Raw genomic sequence first — 18,179 nt, forward strand, 5'->3', positions numbered from 1 at the left:
TTGTTTGTCAAATACTTGCAAATAAGCTCTTTACTAATACTCCACTAAGTATCCTCTGGAGGGTGATGTCATAAAGGATGTAAGTTTCCCTAGGTCAAAACTCAGAATTCAGCAATAAGAATTAACAGGATAGCTTAATTCCAAACAAATTTCCTCTTGACTATCAGTAACAAGAAACTTCACCCTTTTAACAGAGGGGCTATGGGGATTTTCAAGGCTACAGGATTGACTGCTCAGCAAATCTGAACATCTGCTTTTGGTTTCTGCTTTGAAGTTTTCTTCACGAAATGGAAAATTCTTACAGTTCACCAAAATAACCTCTGTGGTGTCAGAAAACCAATCTCCTTGTATGTGCAAAATTTAGCAGAGTGGAAAATCAGCTGACAGGAGTGACAAAAATAGGGGGATGAAAAGGTATAAATTCCCATGTGCTTGCAGACTCCAATTTGCTGCTGTGCTATGAAAATCTCCATCCTTGTGGAGACAGAGACTCTAGACACTATGCATAGTTCAGGACACAGCACTAGTCTCCTTCCGACTTTCATTCATCTTTAGAGTAGCCAGAGGTGTAGATTTAAGGCTTTTTATATCTAGCCATAAATTGCAGGAGGACTAATGCAAAGGATGCAACACCTTAAGCTCTGTCTGTTCTTTTGAATCCATGGCCTGTGGACTTGCCTGAATGAGCAGCTCACCTTCTATGGTGCTTTGGGGTGCTACACCTGAGGCAGTGATAGTTCAGGACCCTTTGCCTCAAGATACATAGATAAATGCAGACATGTTGGTCACAAACATATGTGCACTTATCTGTCCATGTGACCACAGAGAATTTTGGAAAAAGTGCAAAGAAATGTATTCTTTTGCATTTTTGAGTATTCCACCTCAGCTCATGTCTTCCTCACCTACCTTTGATCAGGAAGCATGCAGTTTCTATTTATTGCCCTAATATGAAAATATCTCCGTTTTCAAAGGTATTTTCTTTCTTTGAAATGGAGAGAATTAAAGCAAGAAGTAGAAAAACAAAGGCAAACAGTGGCTGAGGGCTAAAATAAAAGTTTTCTGTCATCAGAAAAACTCACAGAAATTATACAAAATTATAAACCTGCAGAAATGGATTGGTGTAGGTTGTTTAATGACCGAGTTGTGAAAGTTGAGTTGAAAAAAATACATAGAGTATATGCCAACACTGACTCTGTGCTGCATTGCGTAAAGGGAAGTACTCAGGGGATGATACAGGAGAGGGACAGACAAGAGTCTGTTTTCCTTCCACACACCCTGTGAGTGCAGCTGGTGCTGGCCCTGACCATCCGGGGGATGCAGTCAGACAGCTTGCTCTGCACTCCAGCAGGCACCCCACTGCTTCCACCCTCACACCTCACAGAGCATTTAAAAACCTGGTGAGAGACAAGCCCAGGAGATTGGCTTACAAATCCTTTCATAGCTCCCTTTATAGCTTCTCTATATCAGAGCTGAAGAAGTGTTGAGGGAGACAGACAACAATCTACCACCTGAAGGTGGAGTCTGTAGATGTGAGTAAAGATAAGCATGACATACTTCTAGAAATCATTCTAAAAGTTATCAACCTCTTTTAGATGTTCTTAAGAGAGTCTGAAAGCTTTCATAGATAGGTTAAAAGACAGATTCTGGGCTAGTATTTTCTTCTAAGCACCATGGAACATCATCTACCAATATGCGACACTACCCTATTTAATTTCTAAAATTTTTACTGTCTTATTTAGGGAAGGATACTTTGAGAAATCAGGGCAAGTTTTTTACACTGGACTGTGCTTCATACATGACTATACCAGCCAGCAAGGCATCTAGTAGGATATGTGTGGTGACAAAAGCCTAAGTGTTACTCACTGAAGATGTTACTCACTGAAGAGTGACATACTGAAATAAATTTTAAGAATATCACCAGTGATATGACAACAATTGTTTCTGAAGCTTTGAAACTTTATTATGTCAAACCAACCTTTCTCAAGATTGGCAAATTAATAAGAATGCAAAGTTATATATAGGGTCTAAGGGTTACCCTATCAGCAAAAAATGGATGAGTAATACAAGAGGCAGAGAGAGAGCCAACATGAATTTTTATTGACACTTGATACCCAGCAAAGTAACCTCTGCCTCTAGCTGGGCAATAACAGGAATGTTATTGTTGAGCTCCTTAGAGTGATACCTCTAGACTTAAATATAGTAATCCTTTTCCCGTTATTTTGTAGGACCAAAAAAAGTGAATCAAAAATAGGTTCTTTTTTTCCCTAGGAATCTTAATTGCTTATGGAACCTTGTGAGACTCTATTCTTAAATAAAAGCTGAAATATAGATAAAAGCATGTGGCAGGGGAAATGTGGGTTTTCAATGCACAATAGGAAATCAGGAAACACATGAACCTGAGAACAGCAACAGATTGCAGCAAGATAGGGGCCAGATGTGGAAATGACTAGGACCCTTTTAGGGATTGCTCAAATCTGTCCATCTCTATGGATTCTCAAACATGTGTGCTACAGACTGTTCAGAAATGGTCTCCAATGTTTCATGGATATAGGAGTGTTAAATGGCAAAAGGGTGCCTTAATAATCACAGGTCATATCACCAGCAGCAGTGTTTGCAGCCTGACATTTCAGCAGCTTTCTCCAAGGCAGTGTATTGACATAGAAATTGAATGAAAGAATTTCCACCACCTTCTTTGCAAAGATAAATTATATATTATGTCAATTATTAGGTTATTTGATAGCATGAGATGTAGCCACAGGAATTTCATTATAAGCAATGTGCTTAATTGCTCTCCTTTCATAATCCAAAAATTATGCTATATATTAAAATAGTTTTCATTTTTTGAAAAAAGCAAATACTGCTTCCATGGTAGCCAGGTTTTTTTATATACTAGAGACAATTGCTATTAAGAACTAATGCTTCCCTGTGAAAACAGGATTCCATCTCTGTGGGAATAATTATGTGGAGTACTGGAGACTTATTTAAGAAGGTTTTTGTTCAGCTGCAGCACAAGCCCTGCTGGGAACTGGAATGGGCCACAGGAACTGTAGCCATTGTCACCAAAAGAAGTGTGAAGCCACAGCCTTCAGCTCCTAAATGCCCAAGATGGTGTCCTCATCCCATTAAACCCCATAGCAAATTTTCTTTTTGCTGCATTAAAGGCAAAGCTTTTCCACAATTGCCATATGACATGGAGAACATTCAGGGTTTCACTGTTGGCTGGTACATGCAATTGTTTGTGTCACTGTTTGAAAAAAACCATTTTCCCCAGTGGCAAGACACGTTCTGTCCCTGTGAGTTACACTGGTCAGATGTTCTTGAGGATTGCAGTAAAAGTCAGCTATTGAAACAGTCAGAGCTAAAAGAAACTCCTCCATTTCCCTTTAAAATAGAAGGTATATGTGGGAGAATTACCACCAGAGAAACCAGTCTCTATTTAGCATCTCTGCATTTCAGGGTTTACCTACTGCTGATTGTATTTTAATCTTCCTCTTTCTAGCTGGACCCTCAACTTTTGACCTGCCTGTGGCTCTGATTGCTCTCATTACTGTATGTTGTTCTTCTATCCTCTCATAATGAATCTCTTTTCCATTTAGTGTGTTCTGTGAAGTTCTATGAATGGCATGGATCCTCTCTCTGCTAAACAACAAATGGATTTCTGTAACTGGAAATATGACAGGAGGAAGTAGGCAGAGGGCAAACGATGTAAGAGAAACACCCATGAGACGATAGGAAACAACTGACTTCAGGACTGATTTTTTTTACAGGGCTAGACATCAAAACATTTCTCTCCACAACTGAAAATATTTCTGTTATTTATATGTAAGCAATCATTGTTGTTGAATTGTTTTTGCTTGATGAAAGAGTATTTTATGCATGGAGTTAGTCAAAAAGAAATGAATTAGTCAAAAACTATGCATGGAGTTAGTAAAAATTTCTCTGGAAATTTTTTACCTTCTCATTAAAAAGGCAAATGAAAAAAATAACCAAAACAAACCCCCAGACTATTTTTCTCAGAGATGTATTTGTTTAACATTTCACCTGTGGTGCACTTTGTTTTAACAAAAGCATACCAAGACGTGTCATGTCAGTTTGCTTTGATGCCCAATCAAATGTATCCTTCCATTTCAGTGAGCTGCAGTGACATATCACAAGAGGTATGGTCCAGCAAGGAACCTGGCTCATAACATTGAATTTGAGTAGAAGAATGCTCTAAACAGGTCTGCTGTGGTAATCTTGTCGATATCAAATGGCTCAGTAACAGCTAGATTTTTGTGTGTTTATTTTTGCTTGTTAAGAGTCAACATTTTTTTACTGAAAGTTGAAACTTAACAAAATGGTGCTCTCCTGTACAGGGCCACGAGTTGGACTAGTGGGTCCTGTGCAATTCAAAATATTCTGTGAAAATATTAATTTATCAATGTGTATTGTAAGTTTCAATTGCTACCATAATGGGAGTAGGAACATGAACAATAGAGGGACTCAGAGAACATCTGTGACCATGAAGTATAATCATAACACATATCTGATCAAGCATTAATTGAAAAGATTTATATATTATGTAGACTTCATCTGCTACAGACAAAAACTTTTAAAATGTTTGAGCAGAGGTCAAGTGTCCTCTTGAGGAAAACATCTTTAATGATGTTGCAGGAGAAACATCTGCCAGGATTAATAAAGGTATAAATTAAAAGGTTCATTTTAAATATAAAGACAAGGACAGCCTTTCTTTCTTTCTTTCTTTCTTTCTTTCTTCTTGAAGGGTCATATTCAGTTAAAGTGGGAAATGACAGCTTTATAGGATGTCTTCCATATTCAATAGATAAACCAAGTGAAAAGAATTTAACAGAGAAGTCACAGCTTTTCTCCATTTTCTCATTTTTTGCTAAGTTAGCCTTCTGGGAGGGACAGCACATCCCTCCAAGGAGCTAACCTTGGGAATTCATTGAGAAATCACAGTAGATTTTTTAAAATTATTTTCTCTGTTTCTTCAAGACAAATTAATATCTCTGTTCTACTTGCAATTCCTAGAGATGAGACTTGAAGACTTACAGACAAAATTAATTTGAACAAGGGATACTTGTATTGACTATGCTGTGAGTCATGCAGTTAAAATGTTATTTTGTGGAGAGGTCTTGCTTGGTTGGTATTGCAGCACTGTTCAGCATGACTTTTCTGAGAACATGCCTTGTAATGATCAATTATTGGAGAAAAACAATACAATTCCTGCCATCCAGTGGTACTCACCAGCACAATCGAATCCACTGCCTCGGTAGCCCTGCTTACACTTGCACTGGAAGGATCCTGGGGTGTTGAGGCACTCGGCATGGAGGTTGCACCTGTGTGTGTTTGTCACACATTCATTTACATCTGGGGGGAGAAAGAAACGCTTCAGTGAAAGCTGTGCTGAAACCCAAGGCTCCTGGCAGCCTGTTTGTGCCCCCATCTCATCCAGGTACTGTAAGCACTAATGTTAGACCAAGCCAGAGCAGTGGCCATCAGAGGCAGAAGCATTCACCCTAGGACAGACTGCTTGGTGTCACTCCAAACACACAGATGCTGGCGTACGCATCCATGGAAAATGTCCATCCCAGTAAAGACAAGGTGAATGCAGTGATTTTCTGACTGAGGACAGGATGATTCACCCTAGGACACTGCTTGGTGTCACTCCAAACAGAGATGCTGGAGTACGCATCCATGGAAAATGTCCATCCCAGTAAAGACAAGGTGAATGCAGTGATTTTCTGACTGAGGACAGGATTCAAACTACAGGTTACACATGCTCTTCTATTAGCAAAATGCACAAAGCACCAAGAGAGTCGGTGACAGCAGTTAAAGAGCTCACCAAAACATTCTCATTTTTTAATTCACTGTAGAAAGAATGCAAAGGAAGGTAACCCTGAGCATGCCAAGATGTCAAGATCTTTAAGCTGCCTCTCACATTCCAGCATATATATATATGATGCTGCATGAAAAAAAAGTTATAAGGAAAATTCAGTAGAAAATACTACATTCAACTCACAGCAAAATGTACAGGCACCAAGAATATTTGATTTTATTCCATTACAAAGAGGTTTCTGATTTATTCCACATGAGGGAGTCATGTTGGTGTACAAATGTTTGTACCACTCACATTTTACCCAGATTGCATCATTTTTAGCAGCTGACAGGTCCTCTCATAATGTAAGTCAGCAAACAAGTAGCAGGAAGACTGACTCAAAAGTCTGATGTGTCTGAACGTGAGATTTAGGTTTGCAAATAAAATCCTCACCACTGAGACCATTCTGATTTTTCTCCCATGCATACGTATGAGAAAAAAAATATATTTTTCTCACTTGAAGTCTCTTGGGGTTTGCAGACATGAAATGCAAACTTAAGTCTCCAAACCTACCTTATGATCTTCCTCCCACTCCTCACTTCGATTATAAATTAAATTTAAACAAATCCCATTAGTTCTCTTTCTTATGCATGTGTAGTAGTTCCAACACTTCCAGGCCCTTGTGTAGTCAACAGCTTGAAGATTACTCCTGCAGCACCTGCTGCAGTAACTTATATTTTGCTGTTCTTCCAGTATTCAGCTAATGGATTGAAACAGGAGTTAAGCATGCTTTGACATTTGTTTTAGCACCTGAGCATGTCAAGATAACTTTTTGCCTGTATTTATTTTTGTTAGGAAGAAAATTGTTCATGCAACAGAAACCTGAAAATAATTGAAACCTACTATTTCCATTCTGTTTTTTTCCCCTCAAGTTCTGTTCAAACCATCCAAATAACTGTTTTTACAGTCATGAAGACACTTACTTCACATTCCTCAATAACGACATGGAGAAAGGAAAAAAATATAGTGAGACTGCTTATTCATCACAGTTTGAAACCAAGACAACAAAAAATGGTTCTTTAACAAAATCTTCACCAGAAGTAGCATTTTTTTAGTCAACAGTTGCCAACTTAGAACAAGCTCTTGCACATTTTGACTTGACACAATGAGGGAATTTAAATTGCAAGTGCCAGTGATTTTGTTTTTCATAAGGCTACAGAAAAAAAAAAAAAAAACAAAACAGAGAAAAATTCAAAGTTCCATCAAGAACATTCTTAGTGTGACACCTTTTACCCAGTTCTGAGGCAGCATCCCCAGGACAGGACAATGTGCTGGGGGCAACCACAGGGAAGATGTGCTCTGTGGGAATAAGAAGAATGAAGAAGGAATATCCATGGGCTAGCCCTTACCTGCACAGCTGTACCTGCCACTGGTGTATTTCAGTTCATATCCCAGCTGGCACTTGCAGTAGAAGCTTCCAAACGTGTTGACGCACCTGCGGTTGTACGAGCAGACAGCTTTGCCAGTGGAGCATTCATCAATGTCTACAGCAGGAGAAGGGATGCTGGTCAGACCCATGAGAAGGTAAAATAGGAAAAAACTCACTGGGATTTGCATGAGACTGATTTGTTCTTGTCTGTCGCTGTCACAAATAATAAATAAATCATATATTTTCACATTTGGTGATGGCTTTGTCACGTGTTCTTATGAGTGAAGCAGTGAAATGTGAACTAACTTTATGGAAGAACACAGTACCAAGTATTATAAGCAATGATTTCTTCATCACAGGAAACTCACAGGTAATGTTGAGGGTTCTGGAGAAAAATTGAGAAGTTTGTACTGTGGGTCATCACAATAAAAGAAAGCCCTATCCAAACTAAATGCCCAAATCCTATAATACATTATGTCAGCAGGGCAGCTTCCTGCAGGCAAAGCACAGTAATTAATGGCCTCATACCAATAGGGAGAAACCAAATCTGTGGATGACTCTAAATCATGTCAAAACATGGAATTATTTACTGGGAATGAGAGTTATCCAAAGAATTACATGGCCAATAGTTCAAGAAAAAGTTTTATTTTTTAAATATTAAAACTTTACATCACACTGAGAGTAACAAAAAGCATTATTTAAGCCAGCAAGGAGGGTTAACTACTTCCTAACCTTTCCCCAGAATCTTACGGCTTTTTATGGGGATCCTGCAGAAAAGAAGCTGAGAGTGAGCTCTCTAAACATACCAATGCATGTCCTTCCATTTGGTCCCAGCTGAAGGCCACCTGATGGACAGAGACACTGCACGTGCCCTTTGACTTCTTCACATCCATATTGGCAATTCACCATGGCACATGTCCTAGAACCTGAAAACAGTATTTAAAATAACAAGAAGAGCAAAATTGGAATCACACAATTTAAAGTTAGACATGGATAAACACAGAAATTAATCAGAACAAGAAAAACCCCTTCATTATAAATAAAACTGTTTCTAAATTAACATATAAAAAATTCAGGAGTCTGTGAGATATTTTCTACAAACAAAACCCTCTCACCAAAAAATTAGAAGCTTCTTCCGGTCTGAAAAATCAGGTTGGCTAAAAAAGCAGAATGATTTCCATTTCATGCTGACTTAAAGACAAAGAATGTAGGTAGAAATACCTATTTTCCTAAGTTTAGATAGGCATTAGATCATACAGCAAATGTTTGCAAGAACAGTTTACAGCAACTGTCAAAAGCATATTAACACAGATAAAATAAATCAGTTGTGGAGCACAGAAAGGTAAAGCAAGGAAGAATGGCATGAAATTCAGCACAGTAAACGTAATCTGTATTGGTGCATTGCTTGAATAAATTCATCCTTATTCAGCAGATGAACTGGCAGGACTATACACTGAGATCATACTAGCTGTTCTTCATCTGAAGCAACACTATCAAAGACTTTTACTTCTGTCAGGACCAAAACACCTCTGAAGACCAAAATATAAGTATGACCTCGTTTACTTTACCCAGCAACTACCAAACAGGAAGCCTCTTTCAGCTGTGACAGTACCAGAGAGCAGGGGCAAAGACCCTATCCTGAATAAACTGAATCAGTTCATCACAAGAGGAAAATCTGCTGGGATTAGATGTGATTAGATGATGTGGTGTGCCTGTTCCATCAGCTCCATTACTTACTTGCACATGTGCCATCTGGCATGAGCGTGTACCCGTTGAGACAATAGCACTTGTAGCTGCCATGTGTGTTCATGCATCTGTGCTCGCAGGGACGTGGCTTCAGTCCACATTCATTCAGATCTGCAGAAGTCATTGGAACTGAGTGAGTGCTGGGCTTTTTTACATATATTCATACATAGAGGTGGATAATATTGCCTAATGTGTGGAGTTCCCCAGAGTGAAATTGTCTGGATGGAAAATAAAGCCAGCCCCTTGGAAGAAGAGAATTTAGCAGACCATCTGGCTGAAAGACTGCTAGTAAAACCAACATACACAGACCTCTACACTTGAAAAGTTAATGCAAACTCTGGCCACATCTGGCAGCTTGTTAGGAAGAAGTGGAGGGGTGGAGAGAATCGTAGATAATCTTTTTTTGGGACTTTTTAAAATGGATTTTTTCTGGTTCTAGCCCTCCAGTTGACCTCTGTATTAGAAAGGCAAAAACATGAGACTAAGAACAGCAAAACAGTTTGAGATAAAGTGAGACAAAGATTTTTACTTTAATTTTTCTGAGCTACACACTGGTACCAAGGTTATCAGTAGCAGAAATGAAATACAATTTATGATAATAATAACGTGACTTTAAAAGGATCTCAAAAAATCTCAAAATCCTGAGAATAAAACATCCTGTCTTTTTTAAAATCCAGGATTTAAAGGCTTTTCAGAAACTACATCAATTTCAAATTCCCAACATCTGTCCTTCACAGGGAGAAAATGAGAATTCTAAAACGTTTATTTGTGTGGTATAGGGTGAGCAGTGCTGACAATGATATTTGGCCTATGACAAGGGGACAACATCTGTGGTTTTTACTTCCATGACCTACCACGTCTACCTCTTGTAGTGAGTGATTAGTAAATAAATGGAACTCATTAATAGAATGCACCAGCATATGCACATTCAATATGTGTTTAACAGGATATATGACCGATAACATAATTTCAGTAAAGATGCAGCTCTCCAAGCAGCCCCTGAGCTTGTGCAACTCCATTTCCAATGGGAGAAGCATCTGTTCTTGTGCCACACCCTGCAGACCACAGGAACAAAACCTGCAGGCCATTCAAAGCACAGACTTTGTGGAGGTGCACAAGTGCTTGTTACAGCTCAGTCCAGGGAAGAGAGAGGGTTGCATTCTATTATTCTCACAGGGTCTGTTTGAAAAAGGACAACCTGTCTGTTTGCAAATCACACTGGATTGTTGTGCTGCTGTGACTCCACTAAATAACTAAAACTCTCTTAACAAAGAAACTACAGAGCAAACTAGAGAACAAAAGTTATTCCACATAAACCATACCTTTTCAAAAGTGCTTATCTGTACCTATCTCTCACAATGCACAGATAGCATACACAGCTCTAAAAAAGAACCTATGGAGATAAGGCTGATTAGCTCAGACTTGGTGGCAGACTAATACAGTCCCCTTATCTCTGTTATTTTAGTTAGCTCATGTTGAGCTTGCTCAGCAGGACATTCTGCTGTAAGGACAGACCAAGGCTACATCTGCCAGTAAATTACAAGTGGATATTAACACTCCTGGCTGATGGAACATGACCACCTACACAGCCATACTGTTGAAACAAACAGCTCTTGGACACTGCTGGCCAGTACCAGCCACCACCCCACTGAAAAAATCCTGCTGCTGCTTCAGAAGGTAGAAAAGCCCAGGAGGTAACAGGGAGTCTGTGCAGTGCTTCCTCTGAGCCTCAGCCTCAGAACTGCTGAAGTGCACAGGTGATCAGGTTGCCTATGGAGAGCATGTCAAATGCACATGGAGTTACTGCACAGAAAGCACCTAAAAGCTGAGGGCTTCTCTGTTGCCTTTTAGCACATTTCAGCTGCCAAGTAATTTTTGAGGTTAAACTTCTGTGTTTAGAGGCTGAAGTTGTAAGTGGTACTTATATATCTGTTACACAGAACCACAACTGCTGTTTCCCTTTCCTTTCTAGTGGTACTGAGGAGTCAACTTCTTTCCCTGTGAAAAACAGCAAAAGATGGATTTTTGCAAAACACTTAATAGCACATCTTTAGGGTATATTTTTTGAAAGATACTGTGTAATAAATGGGCTGTTTTGACTATAAAAAAATGTGTGTTTAGCATGTCAATGCAATATTTTCAAGCAAAGTCTGCAGGAGCTTAGGAAGGTAGCAGGGACAGACCTAGTAATTTGTGTCATGTTTCCATCATAGCACCTACAGTTCACTCATGTGCCTCTCCATGCACAGTGTCCTGCTCCTTTCATCTGATCCAAGATAGGGGTCTCATATTTTGGAACAGGAAAATAAAAAGCTGGGTTCTTACCAATGTGTTAACTGAAATATTTCCATATCAAATTCCAAATTTATGGGGGGAAAATGGTGCATTTAAAGTTTCTGAAAATGCAATTCTAAGGATTCCCAGTGATGGTTCTCAGAAATACCAGCAGCATATACAAACAGCCCAGGCAGATTGCTAAATTATACATCTAAAATAAAAGTGCAAGTCTCTCTGACTAGAAGATTAATTTAAAAAGAAACATGGGCTGCTAGTTAAGAAAATAATATAGGTTCTGAAATTGGCTTCCATCTCTTCTGATACCTTCCCATATAATCTCTCCATACCTTAATCCTCTGACTATAAACATGAGTTTGCCCTTGTCATCAGCCCACAGGAGATAAACAATATAGGTTGAAACTTTTGTCTGCTGAAGGAGGCTAAGAGCTTTCTTGGGATGCTGGAGATGCAAAAGCCTTACATTATTAAGTTCTACATAAACAAGAAAATATCCTGGTTTGGAAGATGGCAAAAACCATAGGAAAAGGTACGGAAACAAAACCAACAGGCTCCTTTCTGGAGCATATGCACAAACCTTGATTACAGGTTTTCCCTGTAAATCCAGGGAAACATTTGCATTTGTTTGGTCCCATGCACTCGCCATACTTGCAACCATGTCCACAGGTAGCTGGTGGAGTCAGGCAGAGAAAGGAGAGAGAAAAAAAAAGTTAGAAATATTCTATTTGAGAACTTTGTCCCTGCTTAGTTGCCTAAAAGGTTTTGCACAGTTCAACATCTTCCACACCTCTCCCTCTAGTGTGAGCCCAGTAACTACTGATTAACACTTTGTGCTTGAGAATAGTAGCACTAACATTAATTACAAGAATTTAATTTTTTCCAGGTTTGTAAAGACAAAAGGTCTCTTCCTCTTTTATTTTTCCCTTTTTTTTTTCCTTTTTTTTTCCTGCAATGCTTCCAAGCCACATTTAGTTTTGTACTCTTGCCTTTTCCCTTTCTTTAGGAAGCCTATGTGAGAAGCAGCTGGCCAGCAGCTTGAATTGCTACGCTTGGCATCTGGAGCAGGAAAGAGGCAACAGCACTCTCCTAGAGCCAAAGGAGACACATAATCCTATAGCAGTTTACAGTCTTGGATCTCCTCAGTTACAGCTGAGGAACGTGTCTATCCCATGGTGGAACATCCAGAGCACATCTGTCATCAGGCAACTGTCCTTAGCACACATCCCAGACAATATATTTGCATCATGTTTACAATAATTTGAGAGGGCTACATTTACCCTGGATGCATTAAAAAGCAACTCTAAGTCCTCTGGATCATCAATCAGAAATTAAATGCTGACTTTTATAAGCCTTAAGGCTCCTGAAATCACTTTAATTGTCAGCATGGGGGTTATTCAGGAAGAGCAAACATGGATTTGTAGCAGGACTATCTCTGAGGAAACAGGGAAAGAGTGTGAACCAAGATGTGAATCTTGATCCCTTATGTAGTTAAGCTGATCTGCAAACTACAGGAAAGTTTAGTTACTATATGGTAAAATTAATATTAAAATTAATTTTTCTGAATTCAAGTATCTTCCCTATATTAACAGCTACATTCAGATATACTGAAGTTACTAACTCTGCAGACTGAGGCATTTTTCTACACTTCTTCCATCCCTGAATGCAATGTGCCACACTGCAAGACCAGCTTGCTCCCCTGGGATCCAAAGCATCTCTGCTTGGGATGTTCTCCCATGGCATGGACACATTTCTCTCCTGTAACTGAGACTGCAAAAACAGTGTTAGCACCGAAGCAGTGAATACCAGCACATCTGGATTTAAAATGCAGAATTACATTCTAGGTGGCTTAAAGTGATTTGCCAAAGAAGAGTCTTCAAATTTTATGAAAACCTATTGCTTTAAAACAAGACAACCTACTCCACTGGCTGATCAAAAGCTACATTTGCCAGTTATCACTCCAGGTATTAATTTGCATGAAAACTAAAGTGCAATTAAGCAATGCAAGAAATACTACAATAATCCCTTTTTCTTTTTTAAAAATGGCATATCATATATACAGAGCAGAGACATTTTAGCATTTTTCCCTTTTAGTATATGGATTTTCAGCAATGAATAATTTAAGCCTCTATACAAATTCACTAAATATAAAAGGCCAAACTCTCTGGGACAACAAGTGCAACATCTTAAAAAGATATAAAACATATATTTTATGATTTTGTTGTGCTTTGCCCAAATACAACTGGAGAGAGAGATTCAACACTGCATTCTCCTTGGCGTATGTAGACCTTTCGCAAATTAGAAGTGTCTTAAGAGTCATTGTCTCTTCATTAAGCAAATGATCCACTCACCAGAACGCTGGCTGGCTACCCAAGCTCAAGTCAGGGGCACTTATTGCTTGAGTTTTATTTATATTTTTAGAAAGTTAAAACCCTCTGGTTCTCAGAGGCTGTGTAATCTAAAGATGAAGGACACCAATATTAAATCATTTTAGGGGTCCTTATATAGCATTAGAAAACTGCACTTATGGCACGTACTCAACAGCTGTAACAGTGTAGCCACTGACCAGGGCTGTGCAGGAGGTTAGAACAGATGGTGCCTTCTGGATCTAAGAATTTCTGAACGTGCAAGTTATGGTTTGGTGTTATTTACCCAAAGCCCTGCTTTTTTTGAGGAGATGGTCTCTCAAGCATGTTTTATTTGCTCTCTCACAGATTTGGAGATTTCACTCCTCAGGAGTTTTCCTTCTGTAACTTCTGGCAGACATGTAGGAAGCCTCCTTATTAGTACCAAATACACAGCAGCAAAGAGGAACCAAGAAGAAAGTTAATGTTACCTTCGCAGTGGCCCTTGTTCTTTCTCCAGCCAGGACAGCAATCCAACCTGGAGCCGTAGCGACACACCCCAGGCTGGCTCACAGCCCCCAGCTGCCCACGAGCTCTCGAGCTGTGTAAGGAAGGACAAACACTAACTCCAGCAGGAAAATGCTCTAGGCCATTCCTCTGCATACCCCTCTGTACAATTCTCTTATGTTTTATCCACTGTCAAGCATTTTCATTTCACCAAACCTAGAGCAGTGCTCCGAGACAGGAATGCAAGCTTCCATTTGATCAGAGAATCTGGGATGATGGGAATGTTTCACCTGTAATAAATTAACTGTGCAAGATCAACCCTTTCTAATGAGAAACAGGGCAAAGGCAAAAAATACAGACAGCTCCTTGCTAGAGTGAGTCCTCTTAATATCAGTGAAGTCAATAGGGCTGCCTCAGTTTGTGTCACACGAACAACTGGATCAAATATATGATGCCATAACTGACAGCACTGTTGCCTCAGATGATGAAAGGCTGATTCTACAGAAAAGCTTGTTGAGAGCATCAGTTGGGCCCATAAAAGATAGTGACTTGCAGGCTCATAGCCACTGCATACATGCAAAGTGATTTCATAAGTGCAGACAGTCCCAAGCATTCTGGTTCCATGAGAGTCCCTGACCATACAAATTAATGTTAATTTCACCTGCCAATAAGCCCAGGGGGGGTCAAAGTCATTGTGCAGATCAACAGCTGCAAGAGTTGGAAAACAAAGCCTTCTGGTTCCATAAGAGTCCCTGACCATACAAATTAATATTAATTTCACCTGCCAATAAGCCCGGGGGGGGGTCAAAGTCATTGTGCAGATCAACAGCTGCAAGAGTTGGAAAACCTGCAATATCAGTTGCCAAAATTATAAATCAGATGGAAATTCACAACTGTGTAAATCTTCTAGACCTCCTCTGTGCTGTGGCTTTAGTTCTCTTCTCACTCTGCTTGCTGTTACTTAAGTTGTCCACCACATGGCTGTTCCCTTTATGAAATTCTTTCCTTTATCCAAAATCCTCTGTCCCCATTGCTTTATCCAAGTCATAATTTAAAATGCATTTTCTTCAGAGAGTCCAAAGTGTTGGTTTTGACCCAGAAAATTCCTGTTTGGTGAGAGCTTTGTAGTAAGTGATCTGGAGTCCTGAGGGGGGACAATACACTGCAACAGAAATATCACGGTGGGAAAAATGGTGGAAAAAAGCCATCAGGCATGACCTTTTGCATTTTTTAGTCTGAGGCACAAAAAAGGTAATATTTTATCACATCACAGGAGTACTTTGCATGTATCATCCTGCACTTATCTGTAACGGCTGCACTCACATCAAAACAGTTCCTGCAAACATCACTGAGGCGAACTAATAGAACAAATATATGCATACACTTCAAAGACACAAGGTGTTACTCCAGAGTTTTCTTTAGTAGCTGAACCATTGGAACTAGAAAGGAGTTCAGAGGAAATGCATAAGCTCATGTATCTGAGATACTCTATACAAAGAGATGGTCTTCATGTCACCTGGCAGGTAAAAAAGCTTCAGTGCTGGAATAGATTGTTCTGATGCCACCCAACCTTTGCCATCAATGCAGTGATGCAGTTCACAGGAGTACATGTTCTGGTACATGAACAGCTTCAGACAGGTGAACAAGTGTGTTGAACAGCTCTAACTTCTCTGTGTCTGTGACAAATCAGCACCCTGCCTCTGCATCCTATAGACAGTAAAATAACCTTTTTCCATTTTGTTATCCACTGCTGCTGCCTTACATCATTTGCAAGTATACAAGTTAAAGAACATATGTTCTGCTTGCAGACTAGAAAGTGGCCTTGAATTCAATAATAGTAAATGTACATTCTGCTTGAATCTCAGAAAACCCCTTTGAATGCATCTGGATAGTGCTATGACTCCCCTGGGAGGTTAAAATGCCTAAAGCCTGGAGGAAGCAGGATCTCATTCCTTTCCAAAAGGTGCTCATTTTCACAGGAAAAACTGATTCAGTAATGTTTTAGTTATTAATTTATTTCAAAATTTAAAAAAAAAAAATAATGCCATTATAAAGTATACAGTATCTCTCAAGGTTTCAGAACAAACTTTCCTTAAAACTGGGAAACGTTCCATAAAGCTGCAAATTAAATTAACATAGCTGAACTCTATAGATATTGCCCTGGACAAGGTTGAAAGATTTGTTCTGACTTCCATAACAAGCATCAAGATAAAACTTACCTTTGGCAGAGGGAAAGATCAACTAGATCCCAAAATCTGTGAGGAAAACCAGTTTTGCCAGGTTAGTCCCTCTCACCCATGAAGAATCAACACACATCAGGTTAGCTATTTCTATCAGAACTTCACCATTTTTTTTTTTTAATTTAGAAAGAGGAGATTCTTTCAGGTAGACAGACCTTTTCTGGAGGAATATCACATGGACCCTCGTGGATATTGGGGAAGAAGTAATGTAGACTGGAGGCACAGGGCACTTCTGATCCCTCCTTGTCTCATACTCCTGTAGGATTTCAGAGGAACTACCTAAAGCACCTGAGTGAGATGGCCGGACTTATCACAGTCTGCCAGTGTGCAAAAAATTCCTGGCCTTGAAGAATCTGCAACCAAAAAAACGTGACCAAAAAAGAAAGGCAGGAGAAGGCACACTGTGCAGGTGAGATCACAGCGCAGTGGAAAAGTGCTGTCTGAAGAACTCTGTCCTCTGAGAGGCAGCACCAGTGCTAAAGGTAACAAGTGGCTACTGAGCAGTCCAGGGTGCCCAGGGAGGAGAGAAGTAATTGATTTTATGTGTCTCTAGTATTGCCGACAGCACTGTGAGACATTTAGCAAAGAACAGTGAGGATGAATACTAGCCACAACAACTCAGGACCGCCGGAGTTGAGGAGACTGAAATAAAGAGATGGCTGCATTAGCTGTCATAAGATTGCTGTGAACCATTAGCACCATTTTAAACTGAGTGGGACTAAGGTGCACTGCTGCTGTAACCTGTATTGCTGTTATGGTTTAGGATTGGGATTCCCCAAATCAGTCTCCCCACCCACTCTCTCCACAACCACATGCCACCTTCTCTTGCTCCCCCAGTTTCCCCTCACCCTTCCCCTTGCAGCAGGATGGAGATGAGAATTGGAAGCACAATAGGCAAAGATCACAGGCTGAGGGAAGAACAATTTACTGGAAACAGCAATAAAACAAGGAAATGAACAGTAACAGCAACAATACAAATGACAGAAGGTAGAAGAAAAGAAACATTTCACATGAAAATACCCCAATAATAAACTGGACAGGCTCCCTCCACCACATTTTTTTGACTGGAAGGAACCCCTTCTTCCTGGAGGACAGTCCTTTTCCTTCACCCTTGACAATGGTGTGAGGTGGTATAGAATAACAAATGTGCCTTCTCTAGGACATAAGAGCAGGTCTGGATTTCATGAACTTCCAGTTCCTGAGGAGCTGACCACTCAACAGCCTCACATGTCCTGGAACAGCACATTGCCACTTGCTGATGACAAACGTTTCCATTCACAGATCTAATATTAAAGAAATAAACCAGAAAACATCATGAAGGCTTCACACGCAGTTGCTGCGAATTCTCCCTTTACGAGTTATTCCCTTGCTGCAGCACTTCTGGAGAATTGGGAGAGGGAACACTGGAACGGCTTGGTGTGGAGTAGGTGGTTTTATCGATCCTCAAAAAATCTCGTTGTTTCCAATGCATACCTCTCTCCATAGAGCCCATCTGTGGTGACAGGCGGCGGGTGAAGGGCCGTTTGTGCTGGCAGACCAAGAACCGGTGGTCCTCACACCTTTCCACAGATGCGGCAGCCATTCCCCCATTGGCATCGCAACTTAAGCTGCCGCTTTTCCCAGAGCACGCGTGCCCAGCTCGGGTGGGAGCAGCTCGGGGGAGCGGAGCGCACGGACCGGGCGGGCGCGTTCAGCACCACGGCCCCGGGACCGCCCGCCGGGGCGGACCGACACCCGCGGGGCCGGGGAGCACAGGGCGCTCCCGGGCGCCGGCACCATCGCCCGGGCACGGGCGGCAGGCG

At 40.4% G+C, this 18,179-nt stretch overlaps 1 protein-coding gene across 1 annotated transcript in view; it reads right to left on the reverse strand.

The window, feature by feature from the left end:
• EGFL6 (EGF like domain multiple 6) overlaps positions 1–17,860 on the reverse strand; it is a 31,724-nt gene extending 13,864 nt beyond the window's left edge. Inside the window, exons 1-7 of the mRNA XM_039714404.1 lie at positions 17,733–17,860; positions 14,122–14,231; positions 11,866–11,958; positions 8,985–9,104; positions 8,054–8,173; positions 7,228–7,362; positions 5,248–5,370 (exon numbers count right to left, since the gene is read on the reverse strand). Coding sequence (XP_039570338.1) covers positions 5,248–5,370; positions 7,228–7,362; positions 8,054–8,173; positions 8,985–9,104; positions 11,866–11,958; positions 14,122–14,231; positions 17,733–17,860 — 829 coding nt within the window. The remainder of the gene's footprint in view (positions 1–5,247; positions 5,371–7,227; positions 7,363–8,053; positions 8,174–8,984; positions 9,105–11,865; positions 11,959–14,121; positions 14,232–17,732) is intronic.
• Positions 17,861–18,179: the final 319 nt, after the last annotated feature.

The sequence above is a fragment of the Passer montanus genome, unplaced genomic scaffold (genome assembly GCF_014805655.1).
Source record: "Passer montanus isolate IOZ18808 unplaced genomic scaffold, ASM1480565v1 scaffold3, whole genome shotgun sequence".
Classification (NCBI taxonomy): Eukaryota; Metazoa; Chordata; class Aves; order Passeriformes; family Passeridae; genus Passer; species Passer montanus.